Consider the following 22,551-nt stretch of genomic DNA (forward strand, 5'->3'; position numbering starts at 1 on the left):
CCTGTGCGCAGTCAGGTGTTGGTCACAGTGTCACTAAATCCTTTTTGTACAGGAAGAGCTGGGAAGAGAGGTTACACAGTGAGGATACGCTACTATTTGTGTTTTTCACCTAGGAATGCTGTCTGCTTGCATCTTTTGAAGTACTTTCCTGCCTAGCTCAACTGTCCCCACCCTTTAGCAAGTCTGCTGCTCAGAAATCTACAATGAAGTGGCCTGCCAAGTGACAATGCAGAGGACAGAAGGGGTGTTTCTTCATTTTCACTAACCAGGATCACTTTTAGCTGCTGGGAATAGCTCTAGTGATCAAAGGAGATTGCATGCATCAGTATTTTACCTAGCTCAACTAGTTTGTGCTTTTATAGCCTGGACTTACTGTGGGAAGGCTGAGGAGAAAGAAAGACCTTTACAGCTGCATCTGCTTTGTGGTGGAATATGAAGGAACCTAGAACAGCACTGTTAGGTGGGCTCACCACACCTCTGGGTGAAGAGAAACACAGTCAGACTACATGGAATAGTTTTGTTCATTTCATTGTCTCTATTTAATCTTTTGAAAAAAAAAAATTGACTCTTTCTCCTCCCAGTCCTTGCTTGTGACATACTGGGGCTTTGTTACACCCAGCACTTGAATAAATAAAATCACCACACGTGGTTCAAGTAGGAATAGCAGCAACCTTGAGTACAGTATTGTAAAAGCAAGAGATTTTGTTCTTTATCACCTTGTTACATTGGTCCTGCAAGCCTAGCTGTAAAAAACACCTTGTAACCATAGCTAATATCCAATATGTCTGCAGCAAAACATATTTTTCAAGTATCGAATCCATGCACAGCACAGAAAGAATGACTTGGAATGGGAAGAAAGACGGAACATTGAGCTCTAGGAAAACTCAAAGGAACATTTTATTGCAACATTTATAATAGAAGTTGGGGGGTTTAGTTTTGCCTCAAGGTGTAACTTGCTCATAAAAGTTGTGGAAAACCTGCTGTGTATAAGAACCCTGGCCTATGATGTCAGAATTCATTATGCACACAGGGGCAATTTACAGCCTTGTAAAGTTGTAGACAAGGAAATTGTTGCTGAAATATTGTTTCAAAAGTTTAAAGGTAATCATTCTACTGATGTATACACCTCAGCTATTGAACACATCTTTTAAACAGTTCCTGTAAACTGAAAAAATCATATGGCTTGAGTTGCAAACGTCCACTCATGTTTCTTCATATGTGCTAGGTATAGAATTATATATGTGTACAAGGTTAACTGTGAGATATTTATTTTTATGCAAAAGTTATCTGCTAAGTTATAAATTAAGCATATGCATAAGGTGTTCAGAAACAAGACAAACTGAAAGCAGTTTTCACTGCCCTCTTTTCACTCCCCATTCAGACACTTAAAAATAAAAAAGGTCAAAAAAAGAGGAAGCAAATCAAGAAAAGAGGGACAGCAAATAATTAAATCCCAAAAAGAACAAACATATTTTCAGCTTTCTAAATACAAAGGTATTTTATCAAAGAGACTGAAGCTTTAATTGAAACATGTATTTCTTAACAGAGCAACTATGGATGCATGAAAACCCACCTAGGATCAAGCAGAATTCGATGCAAAGGTACTGGTTAGTTTAATGTGTCAGGAGAGAAAGCAGTGAGTCTGTGTCTGTTACAACCAGGACTGGCACTGCTGTGTTTAAAACTGAGGGAGAAAACCTGTTGACTGTAGAGTATGGTCTGTTTCATTTGATTGCTGCATGCTGTTTTATTCTGTGGCTCTAAGCATTTTAATTGCTGCTATCGTGATTTTTCCATCACCCTGAACAGGCTTTGTGACCAGATGTTATTTGTCAATTGTCCCACAGTAGCTGGCAATAATATAATTACAGAAATATGGAAAAATATGCTTAGCACTGGGGATTAATAGCCAATCCAAGCATTTTCCTACTGAATAATCTTTTTTCAAATATTCCTTCTCACAACAGTCCAAATTATTTTCTAGCTCTGCATGAGGTAACTTCCCAAGCATCCCAGTTACATTTATTTTTTCTAATGCACTTGTCAGCTACTTCAAACTCCACCCCAACTCCTGACAGCGAGGCCAATTGAACACCCTCTCATGGTGGTTTCATGGGGAACCAGTTCACAGCCTCAGAAATGGACTGCACCCAATGGCAGGAGCCCAAAAATAATCCCACCACTTCCACTTTTTTCAATGCGCCTGCATTGTTCCAATTGCACCGAGATATAACTACTGATTAATTCTGCTGTATAAAAACATGCAAAATGGAGGAAAGTTGTAAGACTGCTTTTCTTTCTTTCTTTCTTTCTTTCTTTCTTTCTTTCTTTCTTTCTTTCTTTCTTTCTTTCTTTCTTTCTTTCTTTCTTTCTTTCTTTCTTTCTTTCTTTCTTTCTTTCTTTCTCTTTCTTTCTTTCTTTCTTTCTTCCTTCCTTCCTTCCTTCCTTCCTTCCTTCCTTCCTTCCTTCCTTCCTTCCTTCCTTCCTTCCTTCCTTCCTTCCTTCTTTCTTTCTCTTTCTTTCTTTCCTTCTTTTTGTGAACATTTTACTCATGTTCACAGTAAAATTTCCATTGGCATCAATAAGCTCTGTATACCAAACTAGCACTAACAGTTTCATTAACTTACCTGCATTACTCCTTTTTTATTGCAGTGGAAGTGAGTGGAAAATCAAGGCCAATGGAATAAGAAACAATCCTATTATCCTGTCCATCAATATTTCTCTGGCTGTGGAACTGAAGGTTAGTTTTATCATTGGCTTTTTTGGTCACAGAAGCTTTAGCACCTTTTCTTGCTCTACACAGCCATTCTGGTAAGTTCACTCTTGTCTCAGTCTTTCAACTCTCCTCCCTCCTTCTGCTGCTGGGCTTCCTTCTTCATCAGATCTATCCAGAGGCAGCAGACATTTTGTCAACAATTCAAGATACCTAGGGATCCACTGAGATGGCAACAGAAAATGAATGTCTATATAACAATAGTCCTCCAGATCTGAGAATTTCTCTGTGCCATCAAAATATTCAAGTCCCAAAAGGCAATAGCATGCATAGAGAAGATGATCAAGGTACAGCCAAGCAAATTTCTATCACATCCTTCCAACCCTGTAAACCAAAGGCCTTACTTTTTCACTTACATGGAAAACACTTTTGATGCCATATCTGTTATTCACCGATATCTGAGATCACCAATGCATCCAGTCTGCCAAGACAATTGCAGTGACATCGGATCTACCTCAGGCATAAATATCATTTGCAAAGTGGGTGAGATTTCACATTGGTGTTGGTCACCCTGACATTGTTCAGTAGTTCTGTTGGAATTAGAGTGAGCCACAGCTGAGGGAAACATCATGGAAAGAAAGATAATCGCACATGGCACTTTTTCCTTTAACACACAGCCTGTCTGGCCTGCACTTGCTGGTAAGTTTATGCAAATGCTTTAGGTGCATGTTGTATGTATGCCTATATAAAGATACAAAGGTAAAAGTTGTGTGAGAATGCAAGCGTGTTGATACCAATATATAAAAAATATTTTATGGTTTTCTATTTATGTACAAAGTAACTGATGACAACTCTGTTGCTCCTAACATTCAGCTGGGAATGTGCCACTTTGCAGGGCTAGGTCCAGTCTCTGAGAAACAATAACTTTAAATCAGAGATTATTTGCAAAGACAGACAACCATTGAGACACAATCTGGAAGTGCACAAATATCACTGCTAGTTCTTTTTCTACACCCAGATATCTTGGTGAGATTAATGTGCCAGAGTGCTACAAGTGCTCAAGTTTTTAAAGAAAATTACGTATCTTCACCCTCAGAGCCAGATTCATATTTCTGTGTGAAGCTCAGAGACTTGAACCTGCTACCTCCTGTGAGCCAATTTCCCCTTGGATCCACATTGCAGATTTCAAGAGTTGGAATAAGTTATGCTTTGGAGAATAAATTAGTTACTGGCAGGACAACTTTGGCAACAGATTCATCTCCTAATCAGTTGCTTCACTAGCATTCTTCTAGCTGGGAGAAAAGGCCATGTCCTCTTCCTCTTGGGTCTGGTGTTTCTTGGAGTGAGTTTGTAATAAGATTCAGTTTGGAGAGCAAAGGATGTGATGTCTTCTGTTAAACAAAAAATATGCTCCTGCTCTATTAAGGCCCATGGGATTTTTTTTTTCTTTTCTTTCTGTCTCTTTCATGAGAACAAAAAGAGTAGAAGAGTTAGTAGTAGAAGAGTGGGAGAAAGGCCTAATTAAAATTAAGGAGGATTTGAATAGCTGAATTTGAATATATACAGGACTTTCCTCTGTACCATGAGAAGCAGCAGAGCTGTCTTCCCTGGGGGAAATCTCTATCTCTCATTCTCTTCACGGCTGTTGTTTCACTTATTTCTTGGCTTTCTCTTAGATGTCTTCAGAGCCTCCAAGCCACTATGTCTGATCTGTTGAAATAATCAGATGCAGGGTTAGCCATAAGACACTTTAGCAAATGTCTTCCCAGAATGCAGGAAACTAAGCCTCCATCCTATGAAGATGCACACTGTTGTTCCAATGCAGAGCCTCTGGAAAAGAGGGTACAAGACATAGATGAGTTTTCATGTGCAGCCTGAATCACACACTCCAATTTCCCTCACTGTGTATTTGTTGTGCTACAAGAGCACCTGTCAATCCCCACTGCACACCATAGCTGCATTGCCCCGGGGCTGGACATACAACTAGGAGAGGACTCCTGAACACAGCGAGTATGAAATGTATTTCCTTGGGCATAGTTTGGGAAGTGCTGTGATGAGATCCAGAAAGCAGCAAACTCCCAGAGCATTAATTTGCTCTCCTGTCATCTACCGTGCATGATACTGTATTTCTGGGGTGACAGCTGGAGATGAAGCCAGGTTCTGACCACAAGAGCTATCCCTCCATCCTGAGGTCTGCTGGACAGACCTCCTTCCACCACTGGCCACCTCCTTGTGTCACTGAGCCTGACATATTCCCTCTGTCAGCATGCTTATGGGCGCCCACCTTGCTGTCTTTGTCTGACTCCACAGCAGCTCCCTTCTGATGCAGACACTGCTCTGCTTCTGGGGTGGTCTGTCTTCCTCATCTGCAGGCTCCCTCATCAGTAGCCCCCAAACAGGGTGGGAAGATGAAAGTATTTTCTTTTCTTCCCATTTCTTTTCTTTTCATGAAGAAGAATGAGGACAAGGGAAAAGAAATAATGAAAGGCTAAAGAAAAATTTTCCCTAAAATCCATTTTATCCTATTTTTATTTGCCTTTTTATTTTTCTGAAGATTGTAGACAAGGAAGAGAACTGAATTTGACTATATCTAGTTCTCGAAGATATCCATTGCTTTGCATGTCACATGCAGCTTTAAAGGCTGTCTGGGTTTGTAGAAGAGGAATAGTAAAATGCCTTCATGACTGCATCGACTTGGACATTTTTCTACCTCTTCTCTGGTGCCATACATATGGCTTTTTGCACCCAAGCAGCCACAAGCATTTTTTCCTTCCAGCCAAGCTGCCCTTGAGAGACCTAAGGGAAGAAGCAGCCTGTGCCCAGGCCATACACTGCCCGGGGTGTTCAGCATCCAGGTTCCCCCTTTGGCGATGGCAGAGAGAGCCCCATGTTCCCAGATTGCCACCCAGACCCAGAGCAAGAGGTTTATTTAGGTCCACATAACCAGCACCATCCCTCCCAACAAATCTCACCCTTCCTCTCCCTTTGGTCCAAACAATAAAAACTTGTCTCAAAGTTTTAATAAAGATGAACATATAACGTATGTGTGATGTCAGCCTCGTGTTTAAAAGGCATAGCAGGTCTTTATAAGCAGAGGATATTACTCTGCCCTGGGACAAATCCGAGGCGAGAGTTTTCGCTTCTGGATTGATGTGGTATGTTTAAACCCATGGCCGCCCCTCTCCGCCTGTCAGCTTGGGAATTTATTTTCGTGGCAAGAAGCAGGCATGGCTGGCGTTATCGGTAGAGATGACATGAGAGCCAAACAAGGGGGCCTTTGAAATAGGAGGGGTCCCCCCTCTTCCTCTCCCCGCAGTGGCATAATTCATCTGAGTAGGGGGCGAAAAACACCGATATACACCCATCTTTAAAACTGGCCGGCTCAGGAGCTGTTGTGGGAAGGCATCCATCGGGGCCGAGGCTGGCAGCAGTGGGCTGGGGGTGGCCGGGGTCCCCGGGCGCCTGTCCCAGCAGGTGAGGGATGCCCGAGCCCCCATTCCCAGGATCCCAGCGCCACCCAGCGGAGAGGCCGGGCCGCCGCCGCGGGGCCGGGGGTCGCCTCTCGGGGCAGGTCGGACGTCCCGGTGGTCTCCCGATCCCTCCCTCCTCGCCCGGACACACTGCGGGGAGGAGGTGGACAACTTGCAAGGGCATGGTTTTAAAACCTCACTTTGTATTTTCGGTGTTTTCCTCCTCTACTGCGGTGGAGGAGCTGGATCTGCCAAGCTGCAAAGCCTTAATGAATTTGGGAAAGCAAGCAATCATGGTGTAAATGGTGTGGCAGTGAAAGTTAAAAAAAAAAAAAAATAAGAAAAGGAAAAATAAATCATGAGGAGGGCTTTTTGGCCGGGATTCCATGATTCCGAAAGGTCATTGGTATCATTTTGACGTTGATTATGTAGCTGTTCTAGTCTCAAGCCGGCTCCCCTCCTCTCCCAGCGTGGTGTGCGAGGATTGTATTTGAAAGGGAGGAAGCAGATACCGAAAGTGATGGCTGATGAATTGTCTAAACCCTTCAGGGACATTTCGTGCGGGGGCTCGAAGGCAGCTCATCAATAAAAACCTCCCGGATGGAGGAGGGAAAGCGAGAAAGGGTGATGGGATTGGGGGGGACATGGACCCCGCAGGCACAATTGCTCCCCCTTCCCCTTTGATCTGGTGGGGGATCATAGCAGACATAAGGCTTTGGAGGTATCGGTGTAAAAAGGTGTGTATGAAGGGGGGGAAAGGCAGGGAGATGCAGCCTGTAAAACCACCAAAAAAAAAAAAAAAATTAAAAATCATTAAAACTGGTTTTACGGTTTCCCGCTCCCGCACCTCAGACCGGCCCTTCTGAGGGTCGCCGAGGCGGGAGGTAGCGGGACCGCGGCCACAGCAGCCGTGCCCGGCCCCAGCAGGCTCGCTCCTGAGGTGCGATCCTGGATTATTACTTTTTTCCAAACTATGTTCGTAAATCATGTAATAATCCGGCACTCAGTAACTCTGCCCTACCTTTGAGTGGGTCGTTACGTTTTATGGGCTTTACTTAAAAATTAATGCAAACCTCTCACGAAAGGAGAGGGGGGTACGGAGGGGGAGGCGGCGAGGAGGAAGGGAGAGAGGGGGAAACCTGCTCCTGATTAGTGCGTTCCTCAGCAGCGGGGCCGGGGCTGTGGGCACAGCAGCGATGCGGGTGAGGGGAGCGCAGGGTCTCCCGGCGTCAGTGGCTGCGCGCATCGCTCCGAGACCTGCTTCTTCCGAAATTAAAGCACCCTCACACACCCTCCGATGCTACCGATACGCCTGCCGTCCCAGCCGGCTCCCGAGGGCTCCCTTCTCGCTGCCCACCCGGCTAGCCCCGCTAGCCCCCCGCTCCCGCGGAGCTTTTCACGCGGGTTATGCGGGAAGAGGATGCCGGCCCGCCGGGGGCGGCGGCGGACGGAGGGCTCGGGGTGAGGGGGGAGTTCCTGGCGGGGCGGCGGGGAGCAGGAGAAAAACGCAGGCCTCCGCCAGGGCTCCCTCGCCCCACTGAAACTATTTGTCTGCTGCAAATGGTATGGAAAGTAATTAAGGTCGGCGCACGTATGAAAATTATTGACAATGTGTAAAGTTAGAAATCTCATTTGATCGGAATGTAAACTTGGGCGGGGGAGAAGCCAGTCAAAAAGGTGCCGTGTGTTCAGATCTCGGGCCAAAGCGTGTTTGCCCTTATTCGCGGCTGTCAGCGGGGTATGCAGGGCAGGATCGGGAGGCGGGGGGGCTTTTCCTGCAGCCTTGCAGAGAGACGAGGAATCCCTACAAGGGCTGCCGCTCTTTTTGCACTAGCTCTGCTGGCACTTGAGCGACCTTTACCGCTGAGAACCGAGCAGGATGTGAACGGGTGGAGGGTATCGGGTCCCACACCCGTGTCTTTTTCAGCCTTCCCTCGGAGGTCTGTCAGAGCCCCGAGCCTGCCTCCTTCCCGGGAGCGCGGCAGAGCCTCCACCTGTCCGGAGCCTCCTGCTCTGCTGCCCCCGCCCGGCTGCGCGCACTGCGCCGGGACCTCGCTTCTCCTGTGATCTCGAAACATCCCGCTTCTTATTTTACCCCGCGCCTGTCACGTTTTATTTACACCGACAGAGGATGCTCGGAGACAAAAGAGTATTTTTTTTTTCTACGTCAAAGATGTTTTATATTTTTGGAAGGGTTGTGTTTCCTTTTAGAGAGGTGACCTATATCCTGACCGCTGTAGGGGGTTTATTTTGATGCTCCGGGAAGTTCAGTTGGAGCTGTGCAGAGATGGGAGGGGATAAAATCTTTAACATTGTCATCTGGTATAGGAAACGCAAAGTCTACTCACAAAAACACTCGGTGGAAGTACTCCGGGGCTGACACAAAACCAGCGCTGTTACCACATGAGGAGCGTGTTTCTGTGCAGATTTACTCGCCGCGATGTCCGCTCGGCTCCGGCCGGCTGTTGAAACACCGGTGTTATTTTTTGCACGGGGGCCAGGTCCCCTCCCTCAGTTGGAGCCCCTGCTGTACCCCGCATCTGGGGACCTTTTCTCCGGTGTCCCACCCTGCCGGGGTAGCGGGGAAAGCACAGAAGGGTGTGCGGGACAGTTTCCCCCCTGGGGCCCGGCATCCCCGCATCTTGGTGGAATTCGACTTGTCTGAACCCTGGATTTAGAGAGCTCAAGCGGAGCGCGGGCAACTCAGACTCGCAGGGTGTGTGTGCCACGGCTCCCGGCTAGTGATAAGGCCGGTGTGGGATGCAGGTAGTCTTGGAGGGGGAGGGCTGGGGGATTAAAAATACAACAAAATCCTAGGCGTAAGTGTCCCCCGGAAAGTCTAAACTCTGAGAAACTCTTTTTCAGTCCGCTGAAGAGACCAAATGCCTGTGAAAGCAGGACCTGTCCGGAGGGGGGTTGGGATGGGCGGCGGGGGGCGGATATTTCTCGTCCCCGGTGTTCAATGCTCGCACTTCCCCTCCGCGGGGTCCTCCGGCCCTTGAGGCCCGCGGAGTCCCGGCTCCCTGCGGGACGCCCCCAGGAGCCAGGGTCCTGCGGGTCCAGCGTGGGAGAGTTGAGCAGAGACTCTTCTCCCACCTGCTGAGGCCGATTTTCCCCTGGAACACACTTCTCTAAAGGCAAATAGATTCTGCTCTTCGGCTGGCTTCTCGCCCAAACTTTGTTTCCCGCCTGGTCTTTTTCTCCGTCCCTCGGGCACTGAACAAAGCTGCCCCGGCCCTGAGAGTTGTGTAGCAAGGAGGAAAGGGAAAGGTGCGGCCCTACCATTTTACGATCACCACATTCGTGTAGGTGTCCTGTACTTAGAGTTCTCCCACATTCAGACACTGCTGAAAATTTTCTTAAGGTATTTTCACGGAAAGCCAGCCAACATGGCGATACCCCAGGTGATCTCCTGTAAAATGCTACAAGAGGTGCCCGCTCTGTGCAAGGAGCGTGTCTGGTGATGCTTTTAGAGTCAGGCTGGTTTTAGGGGGGCTTTTTGCCACAAGGGAAAATGCAGTGCATTTGCACTGAATGTCCCTGTCTGCCCTTGAGAAAGGAGGTGTGATTGTCGTGATCATCTGTCCTTTTCCTCTGCTTCAGGAAAGGAAGGAGAGACCGACTCTTCAACAGAATCTGGGAAGAAGGGTTTTGATGGCATCCTTCAAGGAGACATCTATAAAAAGTCACGCCTGCTGCCCATTGCGTATGCAAAGAAAAAGAAGGGGGGGGGGGGGGGGGGTAAAAAAATAAAAAGGCGGAAAAAACTCTCTAAACAAACATCGGGATCGCACGGCTACTGCCAGAGGTCCCGAGATGTCAAGAGGTCCCGGGAGCAGCACAAAGGACGGGACAAGACCGCTGAGAGTCCCTTCCCATCGTGGCCTTTCTGCTCCCTCCGCCGCGGTGGGATTGCCCCCCTCCACACCCTCCAGGTGGTCGCCCCGGGCAGCCGGGGCCGGGACTTGGGCGCTCCATTGCAGCCGCAAGGCTCCTTCCAGCTGGTTGAAATGCCCGCGTGCCCCTCATGCGGAAAGGGATCTCTGTCAGTCGCTGTAGATCGAGATCTAAATCCAGGCACCCTGAAACTGACAGTTGGAGGAAAATCCTCCAGGGCTTAAGGAAACGCACTTTTACAATACTGGAGGGATTTGTTTAAGTTTCAGTCTCGGCTTTAATTGAAAAAACGCTTCTCATCTGCAGAACCTCAGAGGAGAGGAAAGAGCCTGAAGCACGCAGTTAAAAAAAGGAGGAAAATAACAGAAAAAGAACAAAAAGGGGGTGGGTGGGGGGAAGGACTCCAACATGACCGTAAACATTTATCTTTCATATTTGTCTTCCATTTTCTTAACTGGTTTAGTCTAACTTATTTCACTTAACCCACGAAGCAGAGGGGACTGTGTTATGAACATGAAACTGAAACCGCAATAATGAAGAGATTTCCTAGAATAAAAACTATGATTATACAACAACATCTGAGTAACCAAATCTGCCAAAAAGTTTAATTTCCGTATACTTTGGTAAAACAAACCAGTTGTGCTCCGAAACGAGGATCAGCTCAGAAATGGATACACCAACCAAAATAAACATCTCCACAAAACAGCAAATGCCCTTCTGTTTAATCACAGGCAATTTAAATCATCTTTTTAAAGGATCATGATCATGTTTTGGAGGCTTTTTAACGCTATGTTTCAAAAAAATGTCTGCTGCGAAGAAGAGGACGCTGCTAACAGGTAGAAGATTTAATGTGTTAGCCCCGATTCCCGTATCAGAGCTGTGTCAAGTCAGGATCGAAGCAGCACGCGGCTCTAGCACCGGACAGCCTTTCCCGGCTTTGCTTCACTGTCTGTCCTGTCTCGCACCGCCGAGAAACCAATGACATCCCAGTACATCGTGACATCTTGTGTTGGGAGCAAACGATTTTTCCCATTCGACTAAAAGTAATGATCAAAACCAACAGTCTGAATCGGGGGCAGGTTAGAGTGATTTGCAGGCAACGATCCTCCCCCTTACCTTTAATTCCTTTGGTCTCCTGAAGATCGCAGATATTACTTGAACGCGTCATCCGATTATGACATTTAGACTGACATTCCACCGAGGAAGGTGAAAAAGCACCCTCGCTCGGCGATCTAGAGCAAGGAAAGATGTTTATATATAAAACCACAGATTTTGTTTTAATTAAAAAATATCAGAATAGGTCGTTACAATGAGATCAGGAATCACACATCGGCCTCCCTGCCTTTCCAGAGAACAAGAGGAAAAAAAATGATAGATAGATGATAGATAGATAGATAGATAGATAGATAGATAGATAGATAGATAGTTTTTTTAAAAAAAATTATTTTTTAATTATGGGAACAATTTAAATCGATGCTTCAGGAAAGGTAAACATGGTCTATGGACTGAGCGATTATTTTTTCTATTAAAAATGTGTCGTAAACATTGCCGGGCTTGGTAGTGTTTTTCTTAGCTTATCCTCAGATACAATCAAGCCATTTTCGGACACATTCCCATGTATGTAGCAGTGGTGATCTGGAGGAAGCTGTCGACGCCTGTTCAGTTAATTTAGGTTTTCTTTGTCTAATTACTGTGGAGCTTAGGGAAAAGGAGCTGGGCTCAGGGCAGTAAACTGACACTTGGGCTCTGTGTGTGGTATCCAGGCAGAGTTTGATGGAAAAAGCCTGCTTCCACTCAACTGCAGGTCACTGTCTGGGACCAGCCCCACCCCCTCCCTGCCCGTACCCACCAGCGAGCTCTCAGCACGGAGCTGCACTGGAGACAGACGGACACACAGACACACACAGAGCGCTGCAGGCGCGCCGCTGACACGGCGTCCCGCTCTGCCCGCGTCCGCGTCCTTCCCACCCCCATTCCTTTGCTCCTGCATCCCTGTCTGCTCTTGTCCTGCCGCCGTCCTCCTTGCGTCTCCAGTTTGATTCTGGAGCCTTCCTCCATCATTCGTGAGCAGGCCCGTGCCTCCGCCGGCCCCTTTTCTTCCTTGCCCCCTCCTATGCCCCGTTTCCTCCGGCAGACGGTGTTTGCCAGAACGCATGACCACCCGTTGCAGCGGGGGAACGTCCCCGGGGCGTGAAGGGAGGGCGCATCCCTACTTCTCGGACTCTACCCCTGATTCTCGATAAAATGAATGATATTTAATGGGGCCGTGGGAGGCGGCGAGGGGTAGGGAGAAGTCTTAAAAGACAGTCATATTGCAGTAAACACTGCTGCCTAGGGCTCCGCAGGGCTGGCGACCCCCTCACACGCGTCTACGCCCGCACCCGACCTCATCAGCACCCTTGTGTCCCGGGGCGCACCGGTGGAATTCAGGGCTGGCAGCCGCTCGCCTCGCCCCGGGGCCGTGTAGGGAGCAGAGGGCAAAGACGTGCCTGTGGGGCCGAGGGAATCCCGGGAAGGCGGTAAGCAGCACCGGCGCTAGTCCGGCAGCGGGAGCGAACCGGGGATACTGCCGCAGCAGCAGCGGCGGCAGCAGCAGCAGCAGAAGCAGCAGCGCCTCTTGCCCGAATGACGGGTGGACAGAAGCCAGCTGGAAAAGGGGTGGTCTCTTTCTTCCCCCTCTCGCTCTCCCTCTCCCTCTCTCTATCTGCTGATTTCTCTGCCGGATTTAGGGGGGGGTCTTCGGGGAAAGAGAAAAAAATAATAGCAAGATTGAAGGAACTGATAGGCGATGGCGTTGTGCCTTTTACGGGAAAAAAAAAAAAAGAAAGAAAAAAGTATATATGAAAGAGTAACAGTGCGGAAGAGATTGGGGGGCGGGGGGCAGACTCTTGCGCTTCCTCTCCTCGCCGGATTAGGCAGCGGGATGGTCCCCAGGTGGGGGGCAGAGGAGGAAGCGGAGCGGCGCTGAGCGGACCCTCCGCGGGCGGCACGGCGCAGAGAGGGAGGGGCAGGACCAGGGCCGGGGCCGGGGCCGGGGCTGGGCCGGTCCATCCCGCCCAGTGCCTGGCTCCGGCGGAAAGCAGAGGAGCCATTGCGCAAGGGACCGTGGGGAGGGATGCGCAGGGCTCTGCCGCCGCCCCACCGCCGCCCGCCGCGCTGAGGAGGTGCCCGGAGGACAGCGGCTCCCACCGCCCCCCCGCTCTCCCCCTTCAGGGCACCCCCCGCCCCGGTACCCACCCCGCCCGGCTCCCCCCCTTCCCTCCCAGCCTCACCCCACCCTGCCCCATTCCCCTCCCTCCGCCAGATGACCACCGAGAGCGGGCAGCAGCGGCTGGAGCCCCCCGTCCCTCTCCGCTCCTGCAGCCCGGCTCCCGGAGCTCTCCAGATGAGCCGGCCGCCTTCCTCCGCCCTGGAGACCTCCACCTCCTCTTCCTCCACCTCCACCTCCTCCTCCTCCTCCTCGGCGGCGGCGGCGGCGTCCTCCAAGAGCAAGAAGGCCAGCTCGGGGCTGCGGCGGCCCGAGAAGCCCCCCTACTCCTACATCGCCCTCATCGTCATGGCCATCCAGAGCTCGCCCTCCAAGCGCCTAACCCTCAGCGAGATCTACCAGTTCCTGCAGGCCCGCTTCCCCTTCTTTCGCGGCTCCTATCAGGGCTGGAAGAACTCCGTGCGCCACAACCTCTCTCTCAACGAGTGCTTCATCAAGCTGCCCAAGGGCCTGGGCCGCCCAGGCAAGGGCCACTACTGGACCATCGACCCTGCCAGCGAATTCATGTTCGAGGAGGGCTCCTTCCGACGGCGTCCCCGCGGCTTCAGGAGGAAATGCCAGGCGTTGAAGCCCATGTACCGCATGATGAACGGGCTGGGCTTCGGCGCCTCCATCCTCCCGCAGGGCTTCGACTTCCAGGGGCCCCCCGCCTCCCTCGCCTGCCACTCCAACGGCTACAACCTCGACATGATGCCCAACGCCATGGCCAGCGGCTACGAGGGACTCAGCGGCGGCCACCACGTCCCACACATGTCTCCCAACCCCGGCTCGACCTACATGGCCAGCTGCCCGGTGACTGCCAACGGGGACTACGGCCCCGACAGCAGCAGCAGCCCCGTGCCCTCGTCGCCGGCCATGGCGAGCGCCATCGAGTGCCACTCGCCCTACACGAGCCCTTCGGCTCACTGGACAGCCTCGGGGCCCTCGCCCTACATAAAGCAGCAGGGCCTCCCCGCCGCCAACGCCGCCTCCTCCGGCATCCACTCCAGCGTGCCCTCCTACTCCCTGGAGCAGGGATACCTGCACCAGAGCCCCCGCGACGACCTCTCAGGTAGGGGCGCGGAGGGGCGGCGGGGGCGGCGGGGAAAGCGGCGCCGGAGGGGGTTTTCTCCGGCGACAAAAATTTCTCTCGGGGAACCCCGGACCACCACGGTGTCGGAAAATTGAGGTGCATTGTCTGCGAGAGGGAAACAAATACGCGTGGGTTGGAGCTGTTCTGTTTCGGGACAGTGGGGCTGTTTGAGGGGGACGGCTGTGGGCACGGCTGCGAGCAACCCTCCTGCTTGCCCGGTGCCAAGAAGGAGCACTCTGAGGAAAGCCCGGCTTCGTCCCGGCTCCGTCCCGGTTCCCGCGTTCCCCTTCCTGGTGCCGGCGACATGTGCGCGGCGGGGGCAGCGGGGTTGGCCCCTCCGCTCCGTGCTGCGGCTTCACTTCGCGGGGAGCGCCGCCGGGCATCGCCGCCGCCTCGGTAAACCGCGCTCCGCTGAGACGCGCCGCGGGAGTAATCAAATAAAGGCGTTAAATACTATCCTCCAAACCCCACCGGGGGAAAAAAAAAAGGAGGGAATTTAAAAGAAAATAAAAACCCTCAAACATCAAACCACCCCCTTATCTTAAAAAATGCTAGAAAGATTAAAGCGGATCGAGTATATTTCTGCAACCGGAGGGAAAGAGTTTTCTGGTCGCTGTCTTCTACCCCTTAGCCCCTCTCCGGCCGGTGATTACAGACAATGTCTGCTCAGAAAAATCCGACCACAAAAATGGGTAAAAGATGTTGGGCTCTTACGGGGAATTTTTCCAAATAGCCCTTTTAAACGTGGGTCCCAGAGGTTAAGCAAACAAAGACAGTCTGGGCTGGACCACACCGAAGAGGATTTTAGCCTGACTTAACCCCTATGAGAGCGGGGTCTTGTTCAATTTTATGGGAATTTCAACAAGTAACAAATACAGGCGACCCTCAGCTCTGGGTCCCCTCCCGCCCCCTCCCTGGGCGCCTGTCAATCATTCTCCTGTCCTTCTGCGAGCGCCGCAGCCTGCCCTGGCCTCCCCACAGCCCGCTGTCGCCGTGGGGAGAGCAGCCACCATGCAAGTCGCTTTGCCATCACCCCAGAAGGGACGTGGGCTGTCAGGGGACAACAAGCAGTTGCAGACTTTCCTCCCTTAAAAACAAAAGCCCCAAAGCCCTCAATAGCCCTGACGTGCCTTCTGGGGAGAGGCGGCTGCAAGGCGGGTCGCCGTCTTGCCGGCGTTTCGGTGCAGGGGAGAGAGCGGACGAGATGTGTCCCCAGCTGGGCTCCTCTGTGCCCACAGGGCTCTGTTAATGAGGTTTAAAGCAACGTTTCGGAGCTTTAGGACGTCCTTCCACGTGCTTTTTAGAGCCGGGGCGAGAGGCAGGCGAGTTCACAAGGGCATCCCCCGCCGAACTACGTACCTTCTCCGTTAGGAATTTCTGCTTCGGTTTGTTGTTTTTGTTTGGATTTTTGTTTTGTTTTCCTTTCTTTGGATCTTTTTTTCCTTTTTTTTTTTTTCCCCCTCTGTTTGTTTTACTATTTGCGGCCGCATAGTCGGCCACGCAGGGCCCATGGGGCCACGCGTGGTGCAGGAGTGGGACTGGCCCGGGAAGCGGGGCTGGGAGGCAGCTGCCCCCTCCTCCTGCCAGACACCTGAGGTAAGAAAGCTGATTCCTGGAAGAGAAATTTTCATCCAGAAACAGCCCAAAGTTATCTCCACAAAGCAAAAAAGCAGAAGGAGAGAGAGGAAGGGTTCTGGTCCTCCCGGAGTTCCACTGCCGTTTCCGAGGCCGGGGCGGTTTAAATCCGAATTGCTTCTGTTCAAGGACGGACACAGAACGGTACGGACTGCTGGACTCTGTCTTAATGCCGACCACCAGCCTCCGTTTCCAGCAGTTCAGATATAATGCCATCGCTTTGCAAAACGGTGTTTTCCCGCTTATTTTCTACAGCTTCAGTACCTGGGCCCAGGACTTTAGTGTAAGCCATACCCAGTCCTTGATTAATTTAAAAAAAAAAATCAAACCAAATTATTATTTTTTTTTCTTAGTGGATCCAGTCCTTACTTGTGTATGATATGTAAAATCTCTGTGGCACAAATATTTCAGAAGAGCGAAAGGAGGTAGGGGAAAAGGATCCGAGCTTTTTTATTTGTACTTATAATCAGCAATAATTTTTCTCCTACTGTCCCCGCAAAAGCAGTCGCAAGTGAAATTCGTCTTTCTCTTTCTCTTAGTTAAATGCAAAGCAAATTCGGTGGCAATCGCTGTTGATCGGTCAATAATTCTCTACTCATGACAGCGTCAGGGAGGACTTAAAACCGTGAATTTACATCAAACCCAAGAATAAGAGAGGTAAAAATTGGAAACAGGAGGCTTGGTTCTGCTAAAAGGGTTTTGAATCTGGGGGGCGGGGGGAGCTGGATTTTTTTCGCAGACTATTAAATCCTGCTAAATGATTGAATCAGGATTGTAATAAAGTGCCCCAGTTTATGGTGAGCATACCAGCAGGGTTATTAGAAAGCCGAGGAAATCCAGCGAAATAATCACTTTTATAAAGTGAGCTCTGCGGGGTGAAGGAGGGGACAATGCGGAGGAGAACTGGCTGTGCGCGCCGCCGGCCGACGCCGCCAAAGGGTTCGGATCCGCCATCCTGAGGAAAACCGGGGACGTTTCCCTCCTGTTTCTTTCTCTTTTTTCCCTTCCCCCCCCCCCCCCCCCCCCCCACTCTCCTGCTTTCTTTTACTGTGGTTTTTTTTTAATTCTCCTAGCTTTTTTTTTTTTTTTCCCTTGACCCTCGGTCACATTTGACAGGATCCCGCTAGCCGAGTTTGACATCCACACGCCAAACAAAAACCCTCTCTGGCTCTACCCTGCGGGCCTTGCTCGGGCAATGCTCCCCTCCCCGCCGGATCCAGTAGGAACCCTGCCAGACCAAAGATCCCAGCACGGTCCTACGGCTCGGTGTTGGGGGTGGGGTGACGTCTCCCATGCGGCCCCCGAAAGGCTGTGGGAAATTACAATGGGAATTTGCAAGGTCATTTACATGTCGGTGCCACGGATGTACTCGGCTTGTTGTTGTTGATGAACCGTAGGGTGTATCTTAATATTTATGAAAGCTCACACGCGAAAAGGCGTGAACGCTCTTACACGCGCACACATAAATAAATACATACTGTATCAACACACAAATGGATCCTGACTGGAATTCAACCTGCAGCCGCTCAAGTCAGAAGCAAAATCCTCCCAGGAACGGGGTAGGGAGCGGGAAGAGCGAGGAAAGATGGGAATCATGTTCAAATGGCTGCGGTTCACACAGCAAAACACGCAAGTTGCATCGTCTCCACTTTCTCTCTCTCACACACCCGCACAAAACACACGCTGCCTCATCTACCTCCCACGCAGAGGCTGAACTACCCCTCCAGGCTGAAAAGTACCCAGGCAGAGGGCAGACAGACAGCAGTGCGTGTGTGCCCACGCAGGAGGGATGCTCAGAGATGCCTGCGAGCCCGGCACGCGAAGCCGGGCACCGGGCACGTGTCCGTGGGCATCCAGCTCCGCATGCCTTCCTCTCCTCTGCCTGCGTGCCACGCGGCTGCGGAGTCTAGAACCTGCCCGCAGAGCAGGCTCGGGGGCTCGTACGAGCACGGCTGCAGCTCCCAGCCGACCTGCAGGCGATGAGGGGCTCCGGGGAATCCACTTTCCCCTCCTCGCTCGGGGCAATGGAACACCCGGTCTCTCTGACCTGCCGCAGGTCAGGCTCTGCCCCTGGGGGATCGTCCAAGTCTTTGGAAAGCCAAAGAGGAGTTACCAAAGCTTTCAGGGGGAGCCGAGACCGGGGGTGAGGGAGCGGTGTGCCAGCTCCGTGCAAGCAGCCTCTCTTCCCTGCGGGTGAGGGAGGAAGGACTGCTCCACAGGGAAAAAAAGCTCTCCGACTTCTGAGCAGCTCTTTTTATTTCCTTCTCTTGCAGTGGGATTGCCTCGCTACCAGCATCATCCCTCCCCGGTGTGTGACAGGAAAGATTTTGTCCTCAATTTTAATGGCATTTCTTCGTTTCACCCGTCCGCTAGTGGATCTTACTACCACCATCACCACCACCAAAGCGTCTGTCAAGACATCAAGCCCTGCGTGATGTGAAGGCCGCGCCCCAACAGAGACAATCAGGTGTCACTGAACAGAGCCGAGGTGTAGACGGACCCACGCAGATTAAATATAACGTGCACTCTGATAGAATTGATAGTACACGAGTCACTTAGCAAATTTGCCTAAGGAAGCAGTGTTTTCGGTCCCACTCCACCTCCTGAAGAACATGTACAGCCGATATAATGCTCCAAAGGTCTTACTAAAAGAAAAATGTCTTGCGTGATGTTTTGGTTAGGGGGGACGTAAGCGTCCTTACGCCAAGTCTGACCACCTTAATAATAAACCGGCTTTCTGCCATCTCCTAAAAAAAAACGAGCTTTGGGAAAGGGAACAATTCGACATGTTTTTATACGAGAAAGTGTCTTTGCGTAAGAAAAATAAATGTCTCCGCACCTGCGAGGACTCCCCATTCTGTTACTGCGTTAGCAGGAAATGCATTTTTTATTGTGTTCTCTCCCCGTGCCCCACCAAGGACACTTTGTATCGACTTCAGCACCGACCAATTGATATTATCAAAACAGTATTGTTTAGCCCTTTCGTGTATAGACTGTAAGAAAAGTTCAAAATTTTTTTCCAGTATTGCAGCAATACAACGTTTTGTTTTTTATTTTTACAAAAGTTGTTTTCTACCACAATATTTTTTAAAAAATTATTTTAAATAAATCTCGTGTATACTCACACACTATTGCTTTAAAAGGAGAATATATTTGCACTTATGTATACTTTTTACAGTTTGCCAAAATATTTTGATGTAAAAATTTTTTCCCAATAAAATGTATATAAACGACATTCACTTGACAGGAAAGCCACTTATTGTTCCTTGGCTCCTTGTGAGAAAAACTCTTCCACACCAGCATCCGGGAGAATTAAAGATGCAACCCCAAATCCTACAGTCACTGCAGGCAGAGGAGGGGAGCGAGAGATTGACCTGAGGAGCACAGTGCCATGCTCTCTCCCGCCGTCACGCACTTGCCACCCTGCTTTCCACCGCTGCTGGATAGACTTTCGAATAACCGAGGTAGAGGACACAAAAGCAGGAGGATCAGGACTGCATGATCCTCTCTTGGAGGGCGCCTCCAGGTCTGAAACCTCCCCGCTCTTTAGGGATGCGTTTGTGTGTCCCCGTGTCCCCTTTCCCCGTAGCCGCCTCGGAGTCCCTCTGTGCCCCGACGGGACTTTGCCAGGTGTGGGGGCAGGAGCCCCTGTGCAATGCGGGCTTGGACCTCAGAGGGCTTCTCACGGGAGGGTGGCGACAAAACCGTGGCTTGATAAAGTCTGGGGCCAGCACCGACAAAGGTGAGGGCAGCGAACCGGGCCGGAGGGGAGAAAAAGATTTAAAAAGTACAAAAGAAAACAAAAAGGCGCTCCCGAAGCACCCTAAGCAAAGGCACCCCTGTCCCCACGGTGCCCCGTGGGTGGAGAGCGGCCAAGAGTCGGAGCCGGGCGCCAGGAGCTGCTGGTCTGTGCATCCTGCAGAGCCCATGGCCGTGCCAGCCCCACGTGAGGCCGGGGGAAGCGCTCCGAACCCACCCCGCGAGGTCCGGTCCGGCCCGGCCACCGCCCCCCGTGCAGCCCGTCCCGTCGGACGGGGACGCAGAATGGTCCCCGTACCTCAACGCGCACCGACGCCCGACTCTGCCCGAGCGCTGAAAAAGGGGAGAGAGTTTCAGCAAAATGCTCTGAGAATTTGTGCACACATGTAAGTGTGTATGAATACGTATATATATATATATATATATATATATATATATATGCACGCACCACCCACCCATATATACATATATATAATACCTATGTAATTATACATAACATAAAACTCCTCATCTTTAAAATACATATTTATGCTCAGATATGCCCTTTTCTTCCCCGAGCTTCTCAGGGCCTGTGATAAATTATAAAGTCAGTTTCAGAGTTTGCTCCGACCACAGTGCTGTGTTTACATTCTTTCCGAGGCAAGCCTGCATGGTCGTAATTTATATCCTAAACACTTGAACGTAACTTGTTTACACAGGAATGACAGGACCTCAAAGAGAAAAAAACTGCGTTTCTCTGCCGGCGGCCGGGCGCGGGCCGCCAGTGCCCTCCAGCGGCCCCGGCCCGCAGCGCGCCGGGCTCCGGCAGCTCCGCACAATGTTGACACAGCGAATTGTATTTCAGTTATTATCATCCCCCCCACACACACACCTTCTGAATGCTGTAATATCCCATAAGATGTGAGTAATGCTCCCACTTTCTCGTCTCCTAAGAAAGGGAAAGGATTTGCTAGGGCTTCCTTCAATTTTGGAGTTCTGTGCTCTGCCTTGGTGATTTAAGACTATTAAGGTTCCCTTTCCCCCGTTAAAGCCTCTCAAACAAAGGACGTTTCAGAAGCAGTACTCTTTAGACAGCAGTATGTTTCTGGGTGCTGCCAGTAAAACGAGCTCAAACTTTTTCTTCTGAATTTAAGGGTGACTTAAATGACAGGGAGGAAAAAAGCAGACAGATTTTTAAGTTAATTTGATCTGATTTTGTTTTGATATTTGATTTTATTGCAGTACCTTCTACCCTAGGAATTCAGCCCTTGTTTAGTCTAAAGAACTCCAGTGGCCGCAGAGCCAGTGAGAGTCATGACCAACAATTATGCCACTGTGAGGACAAGGAATTTACATTTTAGCCACACAGCTAAAAATTCCCTTCATCCTATAACATTTGTTAACAGCCACTGAACATACCCAAATACTTCACATTTCAGAAAAAGAAATTCTGTGTTAGAGATCCATCACATCGAAACTTCTAATCACAGCAGCAGTGATGCAGTAGACATCTCTGAGACTTGTGGGGACTTACAGTGTCAGAGAAAGTATCGGAGAAAGCTGAAATTTCTAGCATTAGAACAAAACCCGAAACCTAGATGTGTATCTTCAGTGTGAAAGAGTCCAGGAAGGCAGACCCAAAGCTGAGCATGCATTTGCTTGTCAGTCTGTAGGGAAGCCTGTAGCTGCTATGCTAAAGTGAGCACCAGTGAGTATAAAGCATGGGAAGCTCTGGGTCTCTGCGGCTCTCAGTTACTGCTCTTTTCTTTAATAATAGTCTATTCTCTTCCTCTCTTTCTCTTAATTCCTTGCCTGCTAACATGTCCCTGACTGCTTTGTTGCCTATGTTTTGACTGTAAGAAGCCTAAATGATACTCCCCCCACCCTTTAACCACGTTATAGTATAGCCCAAGTAGCACCCAACAACAGTCTCACACCTATGCTGTGTCTGAAAATAAAGTCACTGCTGATTTTCATCCTAGGACTTCAGCCCTCACAGTGACTTTTTCCTTTCAGGTGGGCTCAAGGGAGGATGGAGCAGAGAACTTTTAGGTACACTTCTGGTCTATTCTAGTGAACAGCTTGTGTAAAAAGAAAGCTACATGAGCTTTTCCAACCAGATCAGCTGGACTAATGCATTAGTAATGCAAACCGTGCCTCCCTAATGACCCCGGACCGCCACAGCTACAAGAAAGCTACAACTAAATTACAAATAGTTAGTCATCTAGACTGATGGCATAGCTCACATTTGGTGAGGTGCTGAGGTAAATGGATTGAACATAGACTAATCCAAACATTTCCATTATTAGAACACACTAGGCAGAGTCTCCGTGGGATGGGAATGAAATCACGCTGGAGTGCCTCAAACAGTTTGCGTGTGATCCACTATAATCTTACATATATATTTTCTCCATTCTCTGGTTTCATCACAGTCTTACTGCCTCAGTGGAGGGATTTTGCTTGTGAGGGTGTTTATATTACACAGAAAAAACCCCACTCAACCACTTGAAAGCTGGGATCATTTAAGCAATCATTTTAACTTTAGCAGAATTAGCCAAATGCCAAGATATCTTATGTGGGATGTTGAATTTCTAGCTGGTAGTCGACCAAAGCATTCTTTAAAACAATGAGTTTATCAATCCCATTGAATCTTCTTGCCCATTATTCTATTAAGACCAACAGCAGATGAATGTCTTGCTGTGTTTTGGCTCAGATGGCAAAATACCTTTAGCCAACACAATATTTTCAGTTTAGTGTG

The 22,551-nt window shown here is 49.9% G+C and overlaps 1 protein-coding gene across 1 annotated transcript; it reads left to right on the forward strand.

The window, feature by feature from the left end:
* Nucleotides 1–13,297: 13,297 nt before the first annotated feature.
* FOXF2 (forkhead box F2) lies at nucleotides 13,298–18,495 on the forward strand. Its single transcript, XM_062499364.1, has 2 exons — nucleotides 13,298–14,399; nucleotides 18,329–18,495. The coding sequence occupies exons 1-2, from the start codon at nucleotides 13,385–13,387 to the stop codon at nucleotides 18,493–18,495; spliced, it is 1,182 nt and encodes a 393-aa protein (XP_062355348.1). The 5' UTR covers nucleotides 13,298–13,384.
* The last annotated feature ends 4,056 nt before the right edge of the window (nucleotides 18,496–22,551 follow it).

The sequence above is a fragment of the Cinclus cinclus genome, chromosome 1 (genome assembly GCF_963662255.1).
Source record: "Cinclus cinclus chromosome 1, bCinCin1.1, whole genome shotgun sequence".
In the NCBI taxonomy this organism is placed as follows: domain Eukaryota; kingdom Metazoa; phylum Chordata; class Aves; order Passeriformes; family Cinclidae; genus Cinclus; species Cinclus cinclus.

Excerpts from the sequence above, each read along its gene's own strand:
- FOXF2 (XM_062499364.1), top strand. The coding sequence starts at position 13,385 with ATGACCACCGAGAGCGGGCAGCAGCGGCTGGAGCCCCCCGTCCCTCTC. Across the intron at positions 14,400-18,328 it reads CCCCCGCGACGACCTCTCAG|TGGGATTGCCTCGCTACCAG; the intron begins GTAGGGGCGCGG and ends CTTCTCTTGCAG.